The sequence below is a fragment of the Rhipicephalus sanguineus genome, chromosome 11 (assembly GCF_013339695.2).
Source record: "Rhipicephalus sanguineus isolate Rsan-2018 chromosome 11, BIME_Rsan_1.4, whole genome shotgun sequence".
NCBI classification, from domain to species: Eukaryota; Metazoa; Arthropoda; class Arachnida; order Ixodida; family Ixodidae; genus Rhipicephalus; species Rhipicephalus sanguineus.
In genome coordinates, this window is record NC_051186.1 from 128217003 (window position 1) to 128243570 (window position 26568).

The 26568-nt window shown below is 47.3% G+C and overlaps 2 protein-coding genes across 4 annotated transcripts in view; one reads left to right on the forward strand and one right to left on the reverse strand.

The window, feature by feature from the left end:
- The window catches only part of LOC119375398 (prolyl 4-hydroxylase subunit alpha-2-like), a 38378-nt gene extending 17602 nt beyond the window's left edge, over positions 1-20776 (forward strand). The window contains exons 4-7 of the mRNA XM_037645579.2: positions 1129-1288; positions 1607-1798; positions 5411-5686; positions 20467-20776. Of these exons, the coding sequence (XP_037501507.1) occupies positions 1129-1288; positions 1607-1798; positions 5411-5686; positions 20467-20700 (862 nt within the window). The 3' untranslated portion in view covers positions 20701-20776. The remainder of the gene's footprint in view (positions 1-1128; positions 1289-1606; positions 1799-5410; positions 5687-20466) is intronic.
- Positions 20777-20847: 71 nt separating this feature from the next.
- LOC119374315 (phosphatidate phosphatase LPIN1) overlaps positions 20848-26568 on the reverse strand; it is a 123462-nt gene continuing 117741 nt past the window's right edge. For all 3 annotated transcript variants that reach the window (XM_037644392.2, XM_037644391.2, XM_037644393.2), the window contains exons 16-18: positions 25100-25203; positions 24021-24289; positions 20848-22544 (exon numbers count right to left, since the gene is read on the reverse strand). In XM_037644392.2, coding sequence (XP_037500320.1) covers positions 24085-24289; positions 25100-25203 — 309 coding nt within the window. In that variant the 3' untranslated portion in view covers positions 20848-22544; positions 24021-24084. The remainder of the gene's footprint in view (positions 22545-24020; positions 24290-25099; positions 25204-26568) is intronic.

Consider the following 26568-nt stretch of genomic DNA (forward strand, 5'->3'; position numbering starts at 1 on the left):
TATGGGACTCATGCACTGCAAGAAACACTGACCAATGCTATATGCAAGTAAAACAGGGTGAGCTTCAACTGAATATGTCAGACGATAACATTTACCTAACCTACGTGGCTACAGAAAGCCTCGCGAAGCTGATAGTATGTGTAAGCTGTGGGCTAGCATTGAAAGCGCGAGTTGCCACGTATTTTCACGAAAACTTCGCGTCTCGCAAGAACAAATCAGATTTCTCGTGTCACGGAGGGCCCGGTTTGTTCACTGATGCAGGGAACATGCAAAGTCGTAGTCTTCTTTTCTTGTCAACGCGTTAACACTGAGCCTAGCACAGCCGAACAAGGGAGCGACTGCGTAGTGCCGCCATTCTGTCGTCTACTAACCCTCCTCGAGAGGACGCTCCTGAATTCCGCTTGGCGGCGCGACAGTCTATGGGCATTGCGAATACCTGGCTACGCTATACATGGTTTTGTCTGGGTGACTCCAAGCAAATGAGACGACAGCATACGACAGCCCGGGACCCTGAAGTGCTTAAGCACTTAAGAAGAGATAGAGAGAGAGAGAGAGATAAGAATAAAGAGAAACAATTGAGGACGCCCAGCTCCGCTGTTGGTTTCAGCTTTACGCCACTAGTGCAAGCTGCGTTAATTTTTTTTCATGTTCCTGTGCCGCCCTAGCTCTGTTATTTTGGTTAGGGGAGGATGGGGGTGAAGCTACGCAGGGTTGAACCCCCCCCCCTCCCCTATCTGGCTACGCCTATGTTGTCGAGGCGAGATAGATATACCGCAGGCCAAAACAAGTATGGGTAGCTGAAGAAGTGATCTCCCATAGTGAGGAAACGCAAAGACGGCACGTGTGCATGACTTCTATTTTGTGAGATAACTTTACCAATGGCGCTGCTCCAGCGTAGCCACTGTAGCAGTTTTGTGCATTTGAGTCCTATTAAGTTTGCCTTGGCGCAGATCTCGCTAAATTCGTGATTGAGCTCAAAGCTAAGACAGACATCTTGATAAAGAGTCCAAGTGAGTTCCGCAGTATATTTCGTTGTCTTGTTCGCGGTAGCATGAAGCGCTATGAAGTCGTCAGGCTCGTGAAAAAGCAGTCTTTGTGGTGAGTGACTGTCCTCAAAATCGACCGCAGGCGTGCCCGACTGGTGGCCAGGGCACAAGCCGACAGCCGGCTCAAGTGGTCCTTCCTGGCGAGCGACGCGGCCCGGTTCGAGAGCATGTGCTCTCGGAACTACGCCAGCCGCCCAAGCCCATCTCCCGGTCTGCGCTGTTTGATTCTCCACATCGTCACGGTCAGTGCATGCAGGCATACACGTGCGCTCAGGTGTAGGCTTGTGTGGAACCCCTTTTTGAGGAGGAAAAGGCAGAGCACTACTGAAGTTGTATCCGTCTATAGATAGATAACCTCACGGAATCCTTCAGGACAGCACAATCACCATCCTCACCCATTTACTCCTCCCCCTATCTTCACACGCACGCATACTCCACCGCTTGCGCCAAAGCTGAGTAGCACGACCCGATGTTGGGGACGACATTCCGGCTGGCTGTTTTCCTTATGATCTCCGGAAGTGACCGCTTTGAGAAACGTCGTTTTGCGTCGATCGCCGCAGGACACCATGCTGATGTGGCGACCCCTGCGCGTGGAACTGCTGAACGAAGCTCCGAAGGTGGCGCTCGTGCACAACTTCCTCACTCGGAGCGAGACCCGTACCTTGAAGGAGCTGGCCACGCCCTTCTTGTACCGGGCGACGGTGTTCGGCGATGACAGAAGGCAGATACCGGCGTCCACACGCATCAGCAAGGTATGCTGCCGTTCCGGTTCTTAGGACTAAGACGGACGAACAATTTAACAGATAACGCAGTGCGACTAAATGTTACAAGGCTGGTTACAACGACAGCGGATATCCAAAGTTACGTAATAAGAGCGAAATTTAGCGGACATCTACAAGCCGCCGCGATGGCACAGTGGTTATGGCGCTTGGCTGCTGACGCGGGTTTGTCGCTGGTTCGATCCTGGCCGCGGTGGTCGCATTTGGGCGGAGGTGAAATGCTAGAGGCCCACGTTTAGGTGCACGTTAATGAACACCAGGCGATCGAAATGTTCGGAGCCCTCCACTGCGGCGGGCCTCATAATCATGCGGTTTTCGCGCGTATAACCAATATTATGATTATTTGCAGACATCAACCAGTGGTTAATCGACATGAGCTGACACTAAACAAATCCCAGCAGCTACGCACTAGTGGTGCGAAGAGACGTTCCCCTCCTCCTTTCTCTCATCATCACTCACTTCCCTTTCCCACACCTTGCTGTACTATACTATACAAGGCCATGCTATGCTTTCTCTCTTTGTTTTTATTGCGATATTGACACTCTCGGCGGATTTTCGCCGTCGCCATTGCCGTCATGTCCCGGATATATATATATATATATATATATATATATATATATATATATATATATATATATATATATATATACATAACAGCCACAAATAAAAGTAATTCAGAAGAAAATAATTCCGAAGCGCGCGACCGCGGATTCGAACCTGCGACCCCTCGCTCCGCAGCGCGCAACCTTGGACAATTACGTCCTGCGTCATTCGTTCTCCGGGATACTAAGGGCAGAATACAAGCGCACGCGGCGTTAGGTGAAACGCACGGGACGCCACACGTGGCGAAATTAAAATTATGTGAGACGCTGGCCATGCTGCATCGCTGCCCGCGCTGCGTTTCCGTCGTATCGCTTGGGACCCACGCTAGTTTTCCATTTTGGGGTTGTAGCACTGGTTGGTTGTGTCCAATCGGCCAGGGAAAAAGAAAAGCGTCCCGTGGCTCGTGGTGGCGCGAGCTAGTGGGAACGCTTTGGCTCTAGTGGGTACAGTGTACTAGAAAAGTTATTCTAGTAAACTATACTTGTAGCTATGCCACAGGAGGGAAGAAAAAGAGACGGCTGAACCAAAGTCACGGTTACATCTTACACCATGACCAGAATCCTGAGGATAAAATTACAGTGCAAACGCACAAGACATCCACGAAGAAAAGAAACGTACTAACAACTGCTTTATTCTTTCATACGCCAATGCATATATAAGCCCAAGGCACCCTTACCACACATGTGCACACAACAATAGCTCTGAACCAAAATGTGTAACAAGGATGATAGTGTATTAGACACGCGAAGACATGAAATCACATTCATATAGGGGCAGGGTCAAAGAAGTAAAGAAGTAAGAAGGACAAAGAAGTGCGTTTGCGCAGTAAGTTTAGCCTCAGGAATATGTACCATCTAGACTCAAATGCAGTTTTACTTTAGTGACCATTTCTTCCTATTCCAATTTCTTGCTGTCGCATTCATTGCTTCGCCATTGAGGCGAATCTGTGACTTTTTTAAATGCGAAGCATCCTATGGCGGAGTTCAATCCGGTAGTGGTGGTGGTGGTGGTGGTGGTGGTGTGCGGCGTGACCACCCTTACTGCGCATGCGCAAACCCTCTCCATACACCTCCTCTGCACTCCCCCACCACTCCCCCTTCCCCTCCCCTCTTTCCCTTACCCATCTCCCCTCCCCTCTCCACTCCTCCTCTGAAACGTGAGCTCGACATGACGAAACGCTGCTTCGCATCGCCTCATAGTCCTCTTTAGCGGGAGATGGTGTGATTTCTTCATCTCTTTCTTTGCCTCCGTTTTTTTTTTGTCTTTCTTTCGATGCATCTCTTTCTCTGTGTTTCATGCTCTTTCTCTGGTTCTCTTTTTTCCTCTTTCTTCTATCATTTCCTCGTTTTCTCTCGCCCATAGCAACGCAATCATATGGTTCCCATAAATGCTTGTTCTGCTAGCATGCCTGGATAACCGAGTGGATACGACGCTCGCCTTCGGACCGTGGGTACGCGGGTTCAATCCCGCTTCGCAAAGAAAATTATTTTGTTTTATTTATTTCTTCTCCTACTCTCCATTTCTCTTTTTCTCTCCTACTTTCCTTCCTCCAACGCATTGCTGTACCAATTGGTTGCCTGGCGATGCAGTGACCTCATAGCTGGGCGCGGCGGTTTCAGCGTACACCTGGCGGATTTCTGCCAGACTAAACAGCCCCGCTGTTAAAACATTATCCATCATTTAAGCCAACACCAGCCAACATTAGCAGCAGATGGCTTGCACTGACGTCATTGAAACCGCCATGGAGTGCCAACGTGATGGGGCACGAAGTTTGTGATGTCACGTTAATGTTATCAGTACATCGCATGCAGTTTCTTTCGTAGTATTCTTGCACACAGGCCAAGGACATCCAAGTGGTGTGGTTATCACATCGAAGCAGCTCTCGTGCGCACGCTTATCATCGCCAAGTGGTGAGTAAGCTGCCTTGACGTCATTAAAGCCGCCATGTTGGAATAACGGTACGTCAATAACCTGCGTCCACGACGTCACGTGCAAGCTATCAATTCCTAACCTGCAGTGCTGGTAATATGCATGTAAATATTACTCACTACAGAGGATATAGTCATCCTCTGGCCACAAAGTCATCCCCTATGGCCACATTGGCCACACATATATATTTATATCACCAGAAAATAGCGTCCATTTCAGTGATCATGACAATTTCTTCCTGGACCTCTTACGCGTCACTTTCTGTTACGGGCCACGATGGTGTCCACGACAGACGACCATTTCTGGCCGAATTCAGCTCGTCTCGCGCACACCTCTCGAGGTCTTCCTCCGCTAGCTACCGCATTCACTCGCGTACAACCAGCATTGGCCTATGTTGACCAACCATTTGCTAAGTCATGGCTAGTGTTGGTTAAACTTGGATAATCAATGATGCCTAATGTTGACTAAAGATTTGATAACTGCTGACTGAATGTGCGCTGTTATAGCAGAAACATATTTGACCTCCGTAAAATTCAAACGGGGGTCTATCCAAATTTATACGATTACACAAAATTTTTCTAACTTTGTATGGGCGCGATTGTACGCGGTGTCGCGACTCGCCACCGAACCTCTACCACATCTCTGGGGATGCAGTAAAAAAAAACAAATCACCTCAACTGCTTACAGCATAAGTATGGAATAGAAAACTCTGGAGCAACGGGAGGCACTCCTCGCCAGTCGGACCCGGAGGTGCAACTAGCGCTTCTGTACCACGTCCAGTTGGCGGCACTGCCTTCAACATGGGGCCCCACCCATCTACATCCTAAACCCCTTCCCTTTCCCTCAATAAGGATTCTTCTTCTTGTCCTTTCAATGTCGTTCCAACGACTGAGCTAGCTGTCTACGATCTTAGTGACCTAGGGTGTGGTCACAGAAGCCAGCTGAGCGACTTCGGATTCTCTATTAAACCAATCAAGAGTGGCACTTTGGTATATATTCATTTCGATACGCCAGAGCTGAGACCGCCTCATTAATCTCGCCGGGGTGCCGCAGGTGGCGTGGCTGCGCGACGACCCATACTCGTTTGTGGCGCGACTGAGCGCCGCCGTGTCGGCGACCACGGGCCTTCGCATGGAGAGCGCCGAGCTCATACAGGTGGTCAACTACGGCGTGGGCGGCCACTACTCGCCGCACGCCGACTACACGCTACCGCACGAACAGCTCACCGACATGGAGCTCACCTTGGGCCAGCGCGCGGCCACGTGGCTCATGTACCTGTCCAGCGTCACCGTAGGGGGCAGCACCATCTTCCCCAGCCTCGGAATTAAGGTATCTTCTCATCATCAGTCCCAAGGAGGTTAAAATAAACTGATCAAGGAGGTTAAACCTCCTTGATCAGTCCATTTTAAATGCGTATTTAAAGGGGTGGTGCCACCAAATTTGTGGCTTGCGCGTTCTTTGCTGTAAGCGTTTTCTATAGCTCCAGGAAGCATGATGCACGCACCAAGATTCATGTGTTCTCGCTAAATAATTTAACATCGCCTTTTGATGTGGACAGCTTTCGGTTTCTGGGCGCCGAGGTTGGGCAGTGACGTAGAAGTGTAGGAGGCGTGGTCACGTGACCACACAAGGCTGTGACGCACTTAGCCAGGAAGCAATCGAAACTCGGCGAGCGATGTAGCAACCGATGCTTTGCCGGTACTATAGTGAATTAGAATATATTCTAGTTCACTAAAGCAGTACGTGCGTTCCGGAAGTGGCGGAAGTCCGGAGGTCACTCACGTTACTACAGCACATTTGGTGTGACGTCACTACAACTTTGGTTGCCCATCCTACAGATCTACTATGGTGGCTGGATCTACGTCAGTGTTGACGCGCTAGCGATGGGTTTCAATCGGGAGAATGGGCACTTGGGTACACTTTGGAAGTGAATTAAAATATATTCTAAACGTTTGCTGTGTCCGACCCTTCGTGTAGAAAGTCCTTGCATACAGAGGAAACCCACAACAGGCTTGTTATAGCCTCGAAATTTAATGGCACCACCCCTTTAAAGGGGTCATGAACCACTTTTCCAAGTAATAATCTAATGGCCTCAGTATCGGAGTGTACTGCCTCCCGAATCGATTGCCGCAAAAATTTCTCGAATCCGTCAAGAATCAGCGGAGTTACGGGGGTTTGGCGCACGCTCCCAGCGCTTTCTCTCTTTTCTCGTGCCGGCGAGCGCACTGGAAGCTAGACAGGGAGGGATGGCATGGGGGAAAGAGGTTACGCCAGCGCGCGTCATGAAACGCGATCGCTCTCCCGCTGTGATTCGCTTGCGCGAGTGCGGCTACCGTGTACTGAGGAGTGCGGCGCCGGCAAGGGGCGGCACCCCGCGGCAAGAAGCGCATCTGATCCGAACGCCGCTCTCGATTTACGTCGGCTATCGGCCAATAAGCATGCTATGGGTCTTGCGACGTACAGCGGACCGACGCCCCGCCCACCGACGAGAGTGAGAACCGGCCTCTGTTTGAAAAGAGGGTGCCTGGGGAAACGGCAACTTCGCGCTCCGCTTGTGGCCATTACGCGGCGCGCACGACTGTAATATTTGGCAGAGCAGTTCATAGCCGTGTCAGCTTTCCGCAGGATGTGTTTTTTCAATCAGCCCAAGAGGTGCTTCATGACCCCTTTAAGCAGGGGCGGATCCAGCCACTCATTTTAGGGGGGGGGGGGGGCGGTCGCTCGAAAACTGGAAAGGGGGGGGGGAGGGGTTCACTTTTGTTTTTAGTGTTACTATTATTAAAAGAACCCCATCACAGCATAAATACTGTTACTTTGTACGTAAAGTAGTTCCACTCATTTGTCCTAATCAGTTTTCTAATCTTAAAAATTGGAAGAATTACTACAAATTACGGGCTACCACACTTCAGATATATGCCCATTTTGCTGCGCTAAGCCTTTGTTAGAAATCGGGTTGCGTGGCCGGTGCGAACACGGGTTCGTGTCTTGCCGGGCAGTCATCAGGATAAGTTGATGGAAGGAAGTAATTGACATTATCCAGATCACAAGGAACAGGCACGGTGCTCCAGCACCGGATTAAATTAGCAGATTGAGGTCCACCCCATTTTCCCTCTCTCCACGCTGTCATCACACCAGGATTACACCAACCTTGGAACCTTTGTAGGGTCATAATAATAATAATAATATCTGGGGTTTAACGTCCCAAAACCACGATATGATTATGAGAGACGCCGTAGTGGAGGGCTCCGGAAATTTCGACCACCTGGGGTTCTTTAACGTGCACCTAAATATAAGTACACGGGCATCAAACATTTTCGCCTCCATCGAAAATGCAGCCGCCGCGGCCGGGATTCGATCCCGCGACCTTCGGGTCATAATGATGAGCACACACCTGCACTTCAAAATTCAATGTCCCGTTGACCGCGCAAGACTTCAGAGGTTGAGGACCACCATCTCTCACGATCCTTCCGGGGATTAGGAGGCTCGTTGACCTCGCGTTGTCAGCACTTGTACGCGGATTATTCGTTTGGACAAAAGTCATCCGTATGGCGCCGAACAGACGGCAGAGACGACATGGCAGGTGCACGGTGCGCTATTAGAGTCTTTTATCAAGTTGCGGAAACACGGTACACAAAGAGGGTACGGGATTACGGTAGCGCTCCTCCTCTCTCGCTCGTCCGCTCCCAGTTCCAGTGACGCACTAGTGCGTCTCCCGAACGACAGGTGGATCGTTAACCCTTTCGGCCCTGGCGGTGTCAATTGACACCATCACCAGAAATGCCCCCTAGCACCTCGGAAATGAAACCAAAACTGCCCATTCTTGGGGGAATACTTCTTCAATGATCCCCACTGCCATTGACGCCAAAATGGTGACATGCTTGCGGAGCTGGAAGCCGCAAAGAAGAAGAAGCTTGACCGAAGTCATGGGTGACGCCGAGGCAGGTCAGCTGAGGCGGGTGAGCGCCATTTTCGGATCGTCGTACCGAAGCTGTTGCGATGAGTATCACGCTGAAAAATGAGACGTGGTTCACATTTTGTGTACTCTAGTGAATAGCCGGATAAAAGATGCTATTTTTCTCATTTCACAAGCGCTGAGCGCTGATGACCTAATTTGATGTCATGTCTGTAAATCCATTATTACTTGCACCACTGGCTCAATTTTTCGTTTGTGGTCTTCTGGGGTCATAACTATTAGGAAAACACGCAGAAAAAAAGTCCCCTACCAAAATAAAAAATCCAGGGCTGAAAGGGTTAAGAATGCATGGGCTGACAGGCAATAATGAGGCGTGACACCACACAGTAAATTTCGACAAAAGCTTTTGTGGTGTAGGGGTGCCTTACCGCAATTAGCAGCGGCGAAAGCACAACGAGCGAGAAAGGAAGAGCGGTACCGTAATACCGTTGTTGCTTTCCCTCAACCCACTCCAGGTCGTTTTCAGTCGCTGAGAAGCGAGGTAAAACCTTTCAAGGCGACAAGGCACGAGTGGCGGCTCTTAGAAGCCTTCTTGATAAAGAAACAAGGAGAGAAATGCGTGCGTGAATCGTCACTGGTTTTAACCGATAAAGAAATAGCGTTTCTGACAGCCGGACCAGGGGAGGCACGCGAGTGTAGGGAGGTGGTTTCGGAGCTGCGCATGTGCCGTTTGCAAATGAAACTTTAGAGAGTGCTTCAAAGTAAATAAAGCACTGCTCCACTTGCTCATCTCCACGCGTACGTCGCATCGTTTTAACAAGTAAAACGAAGACAGCAACGACAAAGCAGAACGGCCGCAGCATCACAGACGACGAAAATTAGCAAGCGGCACAGTGCTTACGCATATTTACGTAAGCCTTGCAAGTGGCTTTCTGCATAATACCTTAAAAAAAATAGCTGCGCACTTTGTAACCGAAAGAATAAATCGCAATGTGCGTATTAACATTATATCGGGCTGAGCATGAGCAAGAGATGCTGAATATATGAGCGTGCGACATCATTGCTTGTACTTTAGACAATTTATCTCAGTCAGTGTGTCATTGCTTCAGTACCTTTGAAACATCCGAACACAAAATCGTGGGCAGCGTTTATTTCATGCAAAAGAAAACAATTCATGTTCATATTCTTTCAGATGTCTTGGAAAACATACCTAAAGAAAAAAGTACTTAATTCAATCATAGTGTTATAGCGGATTCTGTAGGATATTCGTACATTCCTCGTAACTGCATTAGAAGGGCTGCAGAAAGATACACTATAGTCAGTTTGCGGATTTCTTGGCTGCTCTGAACAGGTTAATGACGACAAATTGCATGATATACTTGGCTGAGTACTGGCGTGACTGGTATCTCCAATACTGCAGCTAGCAATGATAGGCACGTTTCAAGTCTTCTTGAACTCGAAAACACAACAATCATGGGCCGACGATATCAAACCGAAAGTTTTAAACGCAAGCTATATATTTGTGCGTGACCTACGCTTACCTCGTGTCGCCGGGACGGGTCAAGTGGCAACCACAGTACCAGTCTCCAGATTCATACGACTCGGGTAGCAACGCGTGCGTCTAGACACTCGCAGGATGGTGGGACAGTCGCCAGCCGCCTGTGCCTTGTCAATGCGCACCGCTTTTTCCCGCCAAATTTGAGAGTGGAAATTCTTGTCGTAAACAAAGGCAATGCAGCCGCTTTCCTTTCACTACTACGCTGTAAGAAGCGCAGTGCAACGTCAAACCTACAGCATTAGGACTGCCATCCCAAAAAGCTGCAGCTGCCGTGGACAGGCACGTAGCCAAGCCCCCCCCCCCCCCCCGAAATTCGTCCAGCCTTCTATATTCCCGGGCAGCTTTTTGTTTCTTTTTGCCATGGAAAGACTTTCTTTCGAACAATTACGCCTTGCCCCCCCCCCGAAAAAAAAAAATCCTGGCTACGTACCTAGCCGTGGGAGCTCTCCCATGCTTTTCGCCGAAAGAATAAAGAGAGAAAGGAGTGAAAGGTGAGACCACGCGTGAGACTAAAACGTTTTAGCAAGATGCGGCAGTGACGGTAATACCCTACGTTCTAGTAACTTCGGCAGCCTAATACCTGCAGGTGCATCGTTTCAAGAACCTCTTACCTTTGAGTTCTTAGAGGGACAACTTCGTGCCAAGCGACAAGCTGCACCGGAAATGCCGGAAAAAACGGTGACGTGAAGAACACTGTTTCATCCCGTCGACGGCAACAATCCAAAGGTTCCTACAGGCTTTGTTTCGTAACCTTCTCTGGTTCAGATATGTCAGCGATGTGTGCAATCCAGCGTCTTGCCTTACGCCGCGAAGAGACTTTGTTAGAGGAGTACTGACACAAAATTTTGAAGGCGAGATAACTTGTGGGATAGATTTGAGTGGACACACACGCATCACCTACGAAATATCGATGGATAATATCGCCTAGAACATACTAAAAATCGATTTTAAAGTGCGTGTAGCGCCACTGCCCGCGAAGCTCGCCTTTGGTTTTCGTGTAACCAACCAACCAACCACCACCTGCGCCACGAGTTTGTGCTGGCTGTCACGATTACTCTCCTAGCAGACTTTTTGAACGGGAAGAGGGGGCACACTTGCACGGGAGTGCAAATGCTGATGTCCTTGCCTCGGCAGTGCATTTTTGGGGGGTCACCACGCATACTTACAACGCCTGAGAGGGGATTATAGCAGCACCCAGAAAGCCTTCGTTGAAAAGAGTTGACGACACGGTGCGCATGTGCACGCGGTTTTGTGTACTCACGTAGTCAACTGTTTTAGGAAGTTGAAATGGCTCCAGCCACAGTTTGAAGAGAGCCCAACGTTTCGGGATCGATTCGGTCCCTTCCTCAGGGGGTGACTGCGTTGGTCATGGAAGCACGGCCGCGTCTTGTTCTCTCACCACGGCTCCGGCTTTCCCTTTCCCTCACGTTTCGGAGGCCGTGAACGTATACTTGGGGGCATTGTTCCTAGCGAGCGGTTCACATTTGCAGGTGTGTGCTGAATGTGCGGAGACTAGAGCAAGAGCCTCCTTCGCAGATTCCTTTCTGTTTCTAGAACAGAAGCGCCGTCAAAGTCGATTTTATGGTCGTGCTTTTCACAGTGCTCAGCAAGAGCGCTGCGCTGCGTTTCCATCTTCCTGACGTCGTTATTGTGTTGGCGTATTCTCTCCGGGAAGCACTTTCTCCCGCCTATGTAGCTGGCTGGACAATCGGAACACGACACCTTGTGGACTACGCCTTGGTGATGGTCGGTCTTTCGGCCTCGGTAGCAAGCGGGCGAGCGTCGATTCCGGTTTGTGAATTACCGTGACCCCCGCTTTTCCGAAGACCCTGGAGAGCTGTTCACTGATGCCCGGCACATATGGAATGACGACGCGCTGGGCCGGCTTCATCGATTCCATTGTAGCCGGTGGGGTGGCCAGGGAGGTAGGGTGGTCGCATAGTGCGTCTCTCGCTGTCTCTTTACGGTACGGTGGCTGCCCTCTCGATACAAATAACTATTTACATGATAACTATTCTGTGTTCACTCCGCGCTCTCTGAAACCGAAACTGCGGCTGGGCGCTATAAAACCATCTACAAATAATTAACCGTCGCGCGCTCCAGGAAACGAGCACAGCGAGCATTCCATCCGTAATAAGTAAGTCGTAGAAAAAACAAGATCCAAACTTTTTGTGTCAATGCTTCTTTAAGCTGCCACCCCCTTTTGCTGAGGAAGCAAGGGGGCTGAGAAGATGAAATTCTTAGATAAAGAAGAGAAAAGCACAGGATAGTAACCGTCTCTAGTCGAGAAGAACATCTCAACCCTCCTGTGCAGGGGAGGGGGATTAAAATAGGAGAACAGAGGCTCCTCGTCGTTGGAAAACAAGAAAAGGGGGTGAAAGAAGTTCGAGGAAAGACGAGGGCACCATCTAGAGTGCCCAGAACACAAACTGCCAGGCTGGGGCAACTCTTCAGAAAAACCGACGGGTGTCCGGTGGCACTGGGAATCGAACCCGGTAGCTTCCGCATTGGAAACGGACGCTCTAGCCATTCGGCTTCCTCTGCGGTTTGGGCAGTGGTAGCCGGGGCAACCTGACAAAGGAGGTGGATGCAGGCACTAGAGGGAAGGGGAGGGGGGGCGTGTCACACAGTCTTTGGGGGGGGGGGGCGATCGCCCCTACCGCCCCCCCCCCTCTGGATCCGCCACTGCCTTCAAGCTGCCGTCGGTGATTTACACGGTCGATCTACAGCAGGGGTCTCAAACTCACCTTAAAGTCCCTCTATCTTTCAAAAGTAGCGAAAGGCCTTGATCCAGCCGCCGCGCCCTGCGATAGGTCGGTTGGCGACACGTGACCTTTTCGCCTTCGCGCCCCGCCCAAAGGGTCCAGCGGTGGCAGCGCTACAGCGTTCTAGAAGGTTTGTAGTGGCAAGAGCGAAGCGGGCACCCGTGGGAGCCGCTGTGATCAAAAAAGCTGCTGTCCGCGTGTGGCGCTGCTGTCGCTAGCCCGAGGAGAAAACGAGACGCAACACGTGCAAAGGTCTGCTTGGCGCAGCTCGACCCGCGAGTGGCCGCTGTAGTGCATATTTGCGTTGCGGTGATTCTTTTTTTTTTAATCATATTTTGTGCACTCGGAGTCAATGAGGCTCCCTTTATACTATTGGATAAGTAGAGAAAGCCGGACACGCATTGCTTCACTCCGGGTTGCCGTACAGGCTACCCCGGCCATCGCGTAGAAAACGGACGAAACATTTCGTTGTTTTCGGTGCCAAAATAGGAAGACCGCCGGAAGGATTGGGAGCGCAACCTCAAACGGAAGGACAAACCTCTAGCCGAGACATCTGCGGTGCGCGAAAAGCACTTTGCTGCCTATATTGTTATTGCGTGCGTCTGCCTTCCGGTGACGGGCTAGCAGACGCACGCGCGTAAGGGTCTTTCCTTTCTGTCTAGCCTCGCACGCCACCGGAGGGCTCACATTGTTGTGCAAATAAAAATTATTATTATTATTATTATTATTATTCGCGATTACGTACATGTTATCAGCGGTAACGAAGTGCAAATCCCCCGGGCGGGCGTGCTCTTGCAGCAGGTGCGGTGCCAACGCTCTTACCCGACCTACCTGCATACCTTTCAAAAGTACTTGTGAAGCCAAGACCGTAGAGAAACCGTCGCGGTGTTCCCTCGTCTGAATCGGCCGAGAAAGTACGGTTGTCTCGCCGCGATGAGCAGGAAGCGAGCTTGGTCGAAGACCAAAATTTCGAGCCGAACGCGAGGGCCTTCGAAAACGACGAAGTGAATTCTCTCGTACCAGGTGATCTGCAGGCCCTGGCCCACTCACCATATGTTCCAAGGCTGTGGACGAAACTTATCACACCAAACCTGGATGTCCTGGTGTTTGCCACGACACGCACAAGAAAGGAGCCTTTTGGTATTTTTCATGAGAAAGTGATGAGCTTCACCTTAGATCAGCAGATTGACATTGTGGCAAGCTGCTGATCTGAGATACTGAGAATGGTACTGAGAAGTACGGAAAAATTCCCTTCTTGAAGCAAGAAATATATTTCAAGTAATAGACTTCGCATTGTATGCTTTGTGCAGGTGCAATGAGTAGAGACACTTATGAAGACATTGCTCAGAACCTGAATTAAAAAAATGAAACGCACGCTAAAGAGACCTAAACTGTGCCGCAAGGAAAGCCAAAGCGCGAACGACCTCTGGCTCTTTTCTTTATTTTCATCTGCCTCGAATTTTCGCTCACGCGGCCAAAGTCGCCGCCGCTGACATCGGAATTTCTGCGAAACGAGCTCTTTAACGCTATTGCGTTAAAGTTATTTGATTTGTCAAATCATCACACACTTTGTGGCTATTCGCAACAGCATGTTCTTTCATAAGTACTATTTCCTTCATAAATAAAGTGCGTGATTTGTACATGGTTTCTTTTGCGCAAGTAACGGGGAAAAAATCATTGAATATATTGTTTTCAAGTTTTAAAGTGAACCACGCTGACGCGCGCCTTGCAGGACCTCAATAAAGTTTTGCAACCAACCACCACAACTGACCGGTAAATTACTCCTGTAGTTCACTTTGCTGAGAAGAACAAAATAAAAAGCCTTCGGCAGTGCTGAAACTGTCACCCGGCAACTAAATGGTTTTCACAAGCGATGCATCAGTAGAAAAAAGAAAAGTTTGCGGCGTTGTACCACGCACTACTCGTTTCCCCGCAGCAGCACCTCGCGGTAGCTACTGCAGCGCCACCGGCGGCGGCAGCTTTTTGAGCCTCACGAGAAGCTCCTCGCTTTTGCCACTACAAAGATATTCTAGTTCACTGTAGCAGCGCTGTGCCGGCGATAGGTACGGATCAAGCGTGGAGTGGGGCGATTTTAGCAAGTAGAGAGCACTTCACGCGCCTCTGCCGCATTGTTGTTCCAAACTAGGAGCGTTTATGTACCTATAGTTGAGTGGACGCAGGAATTCCGCGTTTGAATTTAATATTTGGAGTGTGACGTGCTAGTATGTCGGGTCTCTATGCCTTCGGTTGCCTCCCCGCGGAGGACAGAAAAAAGCTTTTCTTTTTTTTTTTTCGTTCCTCGCGGTGACAAAAATATATGCTGAAGTAAGGCCCAAGAAAATCAGTCGCAAGGAATTTGTGCCCACAGAAAACACCCGGATATGCGAAGTAAGTGATTTTGTAATGGTTATAACTTCAAGCAGCCTTTCGCCTGGCCGGCGTGCTTTTGTTCGTGCATATGCATGATCATTATCTCAGCAACGCTATTATTGCTTCGGCATTCTTTATGCCGTAGATTTTTGCGCAGTAGTCAATGGAGAGTCACGCCCCGTATCTCTAACATTAAATTGCTCGGAATCCAATAAAGCTGCCTTTGTTTTTCTCACCTAGGTGGCTTCAACACTACAAGCTCACAGGGAAATCTTGAAAGGTACTCAAGTTGCTGATATTCCTAAAATGCAGTGCAACTGAATTTGAGGAATATCAGCCCTTCTCCTAAGAAAGGAATGCATCAGGAATATCCCCTCTTCTCCTAAGTAAACCTCTTAGAGTATAAACAAAATAAGCTTAGTTAAAAATACCGTGTAACCGTGGGAAGACTTCCGAACACTGACAAACACAGTCAAACTAATAATAGCGCGTATTTTGCGCTACGCAATACAAGAGGGCTAGGTGCCCGATGAAGTTTCCGAAAGTAGCAGTACGCTGACTACCTGCCTATGTTATTCGAGCCAGAAAACAAGCACTTTTAACTCATCCAAACACCACCTGTTCTTCAAGTTGCGCTGAATGTCAAAATATGCAAAGAAAAAAAAAATAAATGCCCTGCATTACTGCTGCTGTGGGGAACCCGCTCGGAATCTGCTTCGGAAACGCACGCGTTCTATTTCAATATTCAACGTGCTCCTGTGCTCGTTAAAGTTATTGTCCCTGTAGTTTGATAACTGATGAGCAACTTAAGCCACAAATATTAATAATTTAGCGGTTCAAGCGAGCACTGAGTTCGGTTTCAGGCGCCCGCAATATGCACGGGAGTGAGCGGCGCGTCGTCTGCTATCGCTGCTCCTTGGACCCCTCGAGAGGGCGCGCGTGTAGTTGTCGCTACCTTTATAAATATAAGGGACCTTAACTGGATGGATGGATGGATGCTATGAGCGTCCCCTTTATAACGGGGTGGTGACATGTCTGCCACCATGCTCGAAGAAAAAAGAAAAAAAAAACTTCCTTGTTTCATGCTGGCCTAATACCTTGTCTACATTGATTAAATCTATCTTATTATACAAAAAAAAAATTTATAAATTCACGTACGGTCTATCTCTCTGCCTCTTAAGGCAGAATGACCTTATTCCCCCCCCCCCCCCCCATTATTTATTTTTGTACTTTATCTCTACTCTTCTGCCACCAATACTCTAACCGTCTCTTACTTATTTCTATCGCGGACGTGTTCAGCTTTCCATTGTTGTCCCTAAAACCCAAGGCTTCCTGTAGACTCGTGCCCACAAGTATACCTGGGTGAATATCGCCACATTCGATCAGTACATGTTCCATCGTTTCCTTAGTTCCCCCGCAGCATGTACAGTGTTCGTCTTCGTTACTGAATCCCGCTTTATAACTTCGCGTTCTAAGGCAGCCCGACCTTGCTTCAAACAGTAAAGCGCTTCCCCTTGAATTATCATAAAACCTTTCCCTCCTTATTTCGTTTTTTCCCTTTCGGTAGTTACTCAGAGCCGGCTTCTTTTCCATCGCTGTCATCCAATAAGTCCTCTCCGCCTCCCTGACCTTCCGCTTAATGCTCCCTGTTGCCATATCGCCCGCACTGCTAGCCGTATATTTACTGGTGAGCCTCCTAGTTCTCTTTCTCCACTGCGTGTCAACGCTTTTTCTATACAAATACCTGAAAACCTTCTCTGCCCATCTACTGTTCTTCATTTTCCTCAGCCTCTCTTCGAATCTCATTTTGCTCGGAGCTTCCCTCACTTCAAAGCCTGTCCATCCCATATCACCCTCTACAGCCTCATTTGTCGTCTTCCCGTGAGCGCCCAACGCGAGGCGGCCCACCATCCTTTGATTTACATCCATTCCTGATTGTACCTCTGACTTCATGCACACTACTGAATTCCCAAATGTAAGCCCCGGGACCATCACACCCTTCCACAGCCCTCGAAGCACCTCGTACCTATTGTATCCCCGTAAAGCTCTGTGCTTCATAATTGCAGCATTCCTCTTTCCCTTTGGTACCGCTGCTTTCTCTTGTACCTCCATATATCTATCCCCTTCATTTACCCATACTCCGAGGTACTTGTACTCGCTTACCCTCGGTATTTTTTGGCCCTGTATGAAGACCGCATGGTCTTCGTGATCATTGAATACCATCAATCCACATTTTGTTGCACTAAATCCTAGTCCTAGAGCCTCACATTCCCTTCCGCATATATCTGCCAGTCGCTGTATATCATCTTGACTGTCCGCAAATAAGACAATATCATCAGCATAAAATAGACCTGGAAGCTTCTGCTCAACCATCGTGCCGACCTGTTTGTGTGACAAATTAAACCCAATGTTGCTACCTTCTAGCGCTTTTTCCATCCTCACCATGTCACCTCAGCTAGCAGCACGCCCTAGTGTCGAAATTTCGTCCCGCAAGGGCCGGGACAGCGAAGAATATTGGAACGGGGGACGGAGTTTCAACATGTTTGCTAACGTCGCCAAGAAGGCTTTTGTGTCATTGCTACTTCTTTTGTATTTGTATTAACCACCCTGCATGGACCATGAGTCCGCAGTACTGAATAAATAAATAAATATACGGGTCATTTCTGAAAAGGATTTGACGTCTGTATTCGTCGAACATATCAATAGCGATCTCCGGAATGACTGAAATCTGGACGCTGATTCTGAAATATAGTTTGAACAGCAGAGCTATTAAAGCCGGGCGTAAGGTGTAATCCGTGGACTGGAAAAACCAGTCGGGGCTGTGCGCAACAGGAATTGGGTAAGCCCTACTATACAGAGTATAAGCATTTATGAGAACTAATACGAACGAGTTGCTGGTGGGAAAGGGAAGTGAGGGTGAGGAGGTCCGATATAAGGGTTAGGAGGAGGAGGGGAAAAAAGAAGGGGAACGCCACCAGCTACGCCGTTTCCTCTGCAGTCTTCGCACCACTATTACGTAGCTGCCCCAATTTGTTGTTTTTTTTTTTTTGTTCCCTATGGTCATGTTTCAAAGCATGGTGACCTCAGGGGGTTCCTCACGAAAAATATTCTTGGACGAGGACAGTCACGTGCGGGCCGGGGCCGCTAGCGAAAGGTCCGCGGGCCGCTTGTTTGAGACCCCTGATCGACAAACCACCGCCAGAGCTAAACACACGCGCACATGAGGAGCGTCGGCGGAGCACGTGCATACTTTGATAAACGTAAACAAGCACGTTAAAGGGACAGACACTAAAGGGAAACAGTGAATCGGTTTAGATTGATAAATTGTACTCTGTAAACTCTAATGACGCTAATTTCACCATCATAGGCATATTGATAGACGAGAAAATCAAGATCAAAATATCATTTTTAAATTTTGCGCCGAAATATCGCGTGATGTCACGGATTTAAAAGTGTACCTTCCGTATTTTGGCGACATTGGATCGACGACATTTCATGAATCTTGGTATGTCAAGTCTCTGGAATTTCAAGGTGGCGTCGCCACCCGCATTTTCTTTGCGAGATTTCTCGCTTACTAAGCGTCTTCTCGGGGCAATCGCGGTGATTTTGGTATCGTCAAAGAGCAGTTTACTCATACGAGAAAAATCATTTTTCTCTTCAGTGTCCATTTTAAAATGATCTGATAGCTGAATTTGAGCTCTGAGCCTCCAGTACCGAAGGCTGAAAATGTGCCACTGGGTGATTCCACGTAAGATCGAACAAACGATGGCTGGTCGACATCTTAAATTTATTTCAAAATTTTATATATTATTGCCTGATGAGTGGAATGAAGAGATCCGCAATTTGTTTTGCCGGCAAAAATTTTTTCGAAGCACAGGAAATCAATAATGACGAAACGGTGGAGTGGAGCGCTCATACGCTCTTCTGTTTAGGCCAACTTTCGTTATGAATTGCACAAAATATATTAAAGTTAGGTAGCTGAAATTTCTTTAACTAAATATATGCATGTTTTTGCTTCTGCTCAGGTATTTTTAGTTTTTATGTGTAGTGTAGATGTTATAAAAAACCTCAAAATTGGCCTAGGGAACGTTATTTTCTTTACTTTGAAGGTCTTTATCTCAAAAAATCCTTGTAGCAGAGCAACAAAAATCCCGCATTACGTTCTTCGCATGCTTATTTACCAAACTGCCGAATCTTATATTTATATAACATTTCAGTAAAGAGATATGATCGGGCTAAGTTCAAGAAAACACCGAATGGAAACTTCTGACGATTAAAAAAAAACAATTTTTTATATTTCTTAAACTTTGTCCACTTATCCTTCTCCACATCAGCTTTCATAATCATTGAAAACGTGTTGCATAATGTCGTTGCACTAATAGTTACGGCCCCTTCAATGAGACCCTCAGGCAAGGATTGGCAATTCCGACTTCTTGCCCAGCAAGTGTAAATGCAGGCAGGATTGAATTTCTTTTTATTAAAAGGCCAGCAGTACCGAAAAGGGTGTCGCCGGCACTGAAGACGTTAATTTTGAAATTACCTGGTCACTGCAGCGGGCACGAGCGCGGGGCTACCGAGCAGGCGCGCGCGCACCCGAGATGCTCGTTGTAAAGAGCCGGCGCAGTGAGAGCTCGTTTTCGCGTCCTCAGACCGACTGAGTTCGAAACAGCAAGTTCGAGCGCGCAGCTACGGCGTCACATTCTATGCTCGCGGACAACTTTTCTTGGCAATGAAGGAAAGGCTACGGGAAGGGGAGTAGCCAAGGGGGGTTCGGAGGGAGGGGGGTTCAACACCCCCCCCCCCGAAATTTTTCAGTTTTGCTTGCGTATATATACACGCACACATACAAACGCACGCACAACATACACGTATGGTTGAACCCCCCCCCCCTCACCCCCGAAAAAAATTTCTGGCTATGCCCCTGGCTATGAGGACTACGGGGGAGCAGTACATGTGCATTACCGCACATGTACTGCTCCGCGAAGTATTCCGGTTTGGCGCGCGTTTCGAATTTAGTTTTGGTTTGTGAACCTTCCGTATCTCCTGTGACGGCCGTTTGATTATTCGAGCAGCCGTCACATGCTTAGACAGCCATTTGTAACTGAAATTCGTCACAAGCTCCTTCAGCGAGTCGTCGGATAAGCTGGAGGGTGACAAGAGCTCACCTGAAGATGAAGACGCCACTTTGACTGTGACGTGCACGTAAAAGGTGCGACGTTTTCACACGCGCAAAAACGCGAAATGAAACTGCATAGAGTAAAACAATTATAAATATCTTCTTGGTGCGTACTGACCCTCTCTTCAAACAGCGTCCCATAGAAAATAAAGTAATTTTTTTTTTATTCTCACGCAGAAAACACGGACGCAATTGTGGGACTACATTCTTCAGCGGTAGCACACGCGTAGTTCGGCTCTGTAGCCTTCCCTTCATTGCCAAGAAAAGTTGTCCGCGAGTATAAATGTGCTGCAGTGTCCGAGAAATGCGTGCACCAACTCCACGCAGGTGGATGCCACGGAAGGCCGCGCGCTGTTCTGGATCAACCTGCTGCCAAAGCCGTCCAATGAGAGTTACTTCGTGCGTAACCCGATGAACAGGACGCGCAGCCAGGGCGACCACCGCACCATGCACGGAGCGTGCCCCGTTCTTGTGGGCTCCAAGTGGATCGCCACAAAGTGGATCCACGAGCTGGGGCAGTCCAGGATACCCCACGACTGGCCCACTGCGCTGACCACTTAGGAAGCGCGCAAACGCCACACAGCGGCGGCTGAATTAAACGTGCACTACTGAGCATTGCGTTTCGCCACCTCTTGTACGCAATTTCGTCAAACAACAAAGAAAGGGGGCAGGGTACACTAAGCCTCAACGGACTTCACACAAATAAGCGATTTGTAATAACAACATTTATTAACATAAAGAAACACATAACACGCCCGAGTAGTGCTGGGGAAGGGAAAAAAAAACATGTTCACCATACATCACAGGGCATGAACAATGCGTCTCTTTACGAGCTCCAAATATTTACACTAATAACCGGCTGCTTCATCAAGAGAAATAACGTTGCAAACACCTACTTCAACTTGCAATAAAAAAGAAGGAAAATTTAAAGTACAAACATCTTTGCACTTTTCTGAACAAATAACTGAACGCTATAACTGATGGTCAAACACACCAGCCTTGTGCTGACATTTGGACAAGAAAATGGAACGTAACATTTTTATAGAAACAAAACAAAAAAAAGCGCATTGGGCCTCTGGTGAAAGGCTTAACGGAATTAGGCTCTTCACCAAAGGCCCAATTCACATATTCTTGACATATTCACGCATTGTGAACAATATGTGAATATGTGAAAGCGTCAACTGTGAATATGTTCACACATTCACATATTGTTCATTGACCCTGATGCTTCGTACTTACGAGCATGGTAGTTTTTAAACTGTGTAGACTATATTTATTACATATATGATACTTCCTTTTCCTAAGTGCCAAAATGAGCACATCACATGGTGAAAACAACACAACAGTTAAGAGGAACTGAAACATCCAATGTAAGCGATCACACTGAAAGCACCGGATGGAACGCATGTGGCTGGTTATTATAACCTAGATAGCACAAATTTTTATATTAACTAGATAATGAAAATAATTCCTAAAAAGCGTCGAGTTGGAGCAATATTGAGCTTAAGTAGTATTATGAAAAGATTAAAAAAAAAAGAAAAAACGAAATGAGGACTGCGATGATGGCTTTCAGCAACTGTAATGACACTACTTGCAAACCACGAGCACAATCTCAATCTCTTGAGGCTTTAAGATGTTATATTCAAGGGATCAGAAACTATTCAGAGCGACTGACAAAATATAATAAACAGAAAAAATATAATGGGTACCATTTTAATGGTTTTCATTTCTACAATGTACAGTCAAAAATGCGGTGTGTGGTAAGGTACGTGTGATTTTCTAAATGTTCCAAAGTTTTCGTACACCACAAATCGAAATGAGGAATGGAAAGCCATTCAATGCCTTTGCCGTCTTACAATAGAGCTTTTTTTTTAAGATGTTCACCGACGCTAATTCTACGATCCCAGGAAAAGCGGGTCTGAGAATAAATCACATTCACATACTAATCGGGAATTCGGCGATGAAGGACTTGTCGCGTTAGTTTGGCCAACGCTCGGGTCCAGAAAGATCCAGCCTTTCGAAACCCCTTTTTCCGGCTGCTTCGACGTTCCTTCTTATTTCGCTGATTTTTCCAACGATCGGAGCGAAGCAAGAGGGTGGGAAGTAAGAACCATAAAAAAAAAAATATACACCTAAGTATCACAGAAAAAGAGCGGACAGGCAATGCAGAGACTACGGTTTGTTCGCATCTTCGTTCAACGGCTGCGTGACAATGTTTTTAGGCGGCGACGATGACGACGGAGAATGCTGGCGATTGTTGAGAAGAACGGTGAATTGAGAGGACGATGAAGAGGAGGAGGAGGAAGTCGGGGTGAGTCTTTGGTGCTGGTACGCCTGGCCCAATTTTCCTGGCTGGCTCAGAAGACGCGGGAGGATGGCGGATGGATGACTGTGACTTTGAGAACCTGCGTGAAAGCGCCAAACAACCGGGTTATCAGGGGTGAAAACCGGCCTCGCGTTTTGGAGAGTTGAAATCTCGTGAGGAAGTTGCAATCGACACAAAGCAACACATTTGCAAAATCCAACATTCGTTACGAGCACATAGTCACACGAAGTGAATACAGTCAACGAGAAAGAGAAAACAGCGCGAAAGAAATATTAAATGTGGCTGGTTGTCTGTGTCTCTTTCGTGTTTTTTTTTTCGTCGGAGATAAATACACACGAACTCGACTAGCTTTCTGTTTCGATGCCTTCAACAATAGGGACTTGATGGGGACAACCCTAAATGTTTCATAGAATTATATTGAGAGCCCGTAATATCGAATTCACGGGAACATAAGCAACTTTATTCCACAAGCCGCGAATGAGATGCATCAAAGCATTACTTCGAGCGTGTAGAGAAATTGCGCAACAATCCGCGAGAGCAACATTTATGTTCCTACTCTGTGTCCACTCGCCCTTTTGTCCCTCGAATAACACTCAGTTAACACGCCAAAGCACATCCGATACAAAACTGGCTTCATTGCATGAGACATTCCTTATAAGCACAGATTTGTAAAATCGGAATAGTGGAGAGAAAATTTTGTTTTTTTCTGTAGCGACAGCATCACCTGCACAACTAACTACTGCGCAATGCACAAGGTTTGAGCCCTGAATGAAAGTAAACAAGATGTTTTAAGCTAGAGCCACACAGACATCTTATCACGTCTGTCTCACAAGTGCTCCACAACCAACTTCGTTACTATATATATAAACTTGTGTAAGGGCCACACCCCTAACACGGCAACCCGAAATTTTAAAAGAATAAATCCAACAGAGAACAAGATTTGACAGAAATTCAAACCAACGGATTACAAGTAACGACACATTCCAACTGACGAATTTGGAACACATGTTAAAAGCTTTACAGTAGATGAACGGCACGAAGAAGACTTGATAGACAAATGTGTTGGCGAACCCTATATAAGCAGCAGTCGCGGCGATAGCTACGTCTAGTCAGTTTTGTGGGGTGCATGAACAATTGAACAAAGTCTCGATGGAAAGGATAGTGTTTGTTTTTGTGATGACACGTGACCACCAAGGTATACGGCAGGTTATGGTGCGTTCCATGTTCGTAGTCGGAAAAATTAAACCAGATGGCCTGATCCCTGCCTAAGAGCTTCACCTGACTGAAATTGCGCAAAAAGAAATGTGGCCCTCATACACAAGTCTATACAGTCCCTTCAGTAATTCGTCGTATCCACTTTTGTTGTGTTGAGCTTCGGCTGCACTTCACACCTATGAAACGGAGTCCAGAGTACATATGGATTCTGTACAGAATGCAAAAGCTTACGATATGGAGTGCATACGGATTCCATATGGAGTCTGTACAGAGTCCACACGTCTGCATAGAGTCCGTACATCCATACAGAGTCATACACCGCCAAGTCGTCAACACTCACCCGGCGACTAGACGGACACTGGCAACACCCGTGATGGGGGGAGGCGCATGCCTCCTCGCCCACCTCACTTGGCGGGGGGCTTGCCGCCGGGCTTGTTGCTCGGCTCTTCCTCGATCTTGATCTCGACAGGCGCTATGGGGTCCCGCCAGTAGGTGAACGAGCTGAACTCCTCGCACGCCGAGAACGACTGCACCCCGCAGCGGCCCATCTCGAGGGTGCTGTGCAGCGGTGGGAAGACGTGGTCGACGACGTCGCTCAGACAGTGGTACCTGGGTGACAAACATGGGGGGCACAGAAAGATAAATTGATCTATCGATTTATTTCAAGTTTCTTCGAATACAAAAGCTGCACTTGGGTGCTTAAAAGGAAGATTCAATTTAACACAGGCTTACAACTTGCTTGAAGCTAAACCTTCAACAAAGAAGAGTAATGCTCTGGAAGCAGTATTCTTCCTTACTGAACCTTTAGGGAAGAATTTTCCTTCATGAAAATGTATTTTTCATGCTTCAATTTTTACAATTTATTTGAGGGAAATGTCCAGTTTATGTTTCAATTTTCGCAATTTCCAGACATCTTAGCTTGAATCTTCAAAGTGTCAAGATTCCATCAAGAAGCACACAACATGAGAACTGGGAGCCTAATTAGAGTCTTTTATGTTTTGTGCAATCTAAGTTTGGGGATGCAGTACTGCTAGCTGTAGAAAAAAATGCAGGAAGGCAGACAAAAGAACATGAACAGGGCGTGGGGCATTGGAACACAAAGATACTACTCAGGAATGCTATTTCTAGAACTCCCTACTAACTATCAACAAGCATCTAAGTCCAACGGTTCAGATAGGAAGAATTCTGCAGGAAAGCCGTGGTGGTGGTCAGGTAAATTCTTTAGCACTTGACTGAGGACTGCCAGCAGGGCCTCAGTGAAGGGGAAAGTTTTTCTTGCATGCCTTGCCCTGCCAAATGCATTTACCATGTACGGGAGTTGAATCCGCAACAGCACAGTTGGCACCGGAATGCTGCAGCTACAATGCCACACAAGTGGGCACAAGATACACTGACAACTGCATGAGACTGTGTACTCACGAGGACAGGAAGTTGTGCATGAGCTCCAGCTTGAGCTCTCCCTTGGGGTTGATGGTGAAGATGCGCGAGACGGGAATGCCCACTGCGCGATATGCCAGTGTGTCCTGCCAAGAGACAGAAATGTTTGAAGAATTATAATCGACGATGACTATCTTCAAGAATGTGAGTGCATTTCCGTATTGAAGTGCATCAATTAGGACACAAGTTCATGTAGGCCTACTAATCAAGCTCTCACGGGGTCATTTTCTTCAAACTAATAACTGAAATGAACTTCGAACTAATAATTGACACTAGTTGTTGTCTTCCTAATAACTTCCCGAATTCCTCTTACTTCTTTTTGAAAAATGTACCTTTGTAATTTCACCTCATCAATGTTTCTTTGATGAGAAAGAAACCACTATTTCTTTTATCATTAATGTTTGTTTGTCAACCGATTTTCATACTAATTGCGTATTTCATTGCTGCCATTTTTCAATAATTCTTGTCAACATGCATAGGAGCTCCAAATTCGTATTTTAACTGTGGGACATCCTTCTGTACATACAGCTTTTGTAATTACCATTTTATTGAATATACAGACTGATTCTGACAAACGATATATAATGGCTCCATTTTCTTATGGCATGAAATGCCTCAGCAACTATCTTAAAACACAAAACTGACAGTGGAAATATTGTACGCATTTATCTATGTTAATAAATGAAAAAAAAAAACCTTTTCACAACCTCTACCAGTCGGAAGACATTCGTAAGTAAAGTGGCTATTCCCCATAGGCAAAGCTAACTTCATATAACAAAAAAAAAAGTTGGGCAACTAACTGCTTGAATTGCTCCAAGTTTTAGACTAAATGACAAAAACATAATCTTGCTGCAAAATTTAGGTACCAAAAAACAGGTTGTAAATGTACAAAAACATTTTCTTATGAAATGAAGCAAAAAACACACGATACTTTACTTACTACTATGAGGCCCACCAAACAAGAAGCTTCGCCCAAGTGACCTGCCGCAATGTGTAGTTGAACGCAATAACCACATTTGCTGATGCAGTAATAAGCTTTGGCAAGGACGGTAGCAGCATCGTGAGCAGGAGCAATGAAGAATCAAACTTAGCCTGATCAAAGGTGCTGAAACTCGAATAAATGTACATCTAATGTGCCTCCAGAGTGCACCTTGTTCCGTAAGTCATATATAAAATTGTTCACAGTTTAGATGGGCAGCCAGGCACCTGACTCGTCCAAGAGTGGCACCCCAACAACATTTCAAGAATGCTGCAGGTGTTGCACGGGTAAATACAGTGTTGTTCTCTCGTACTATGGCCTCCGCTCCACAGTTCTGTTTCTTCAGTTCATAAGGTTAACATGTAAGTGCTCCCGGATTGAAACGAGACATCAAAACTTTTAGTACTTGTATAACGACTGGTATGTGCCACTGTTCCAGATAACGTCCTGTCACTATGATTCTGGCCACTAA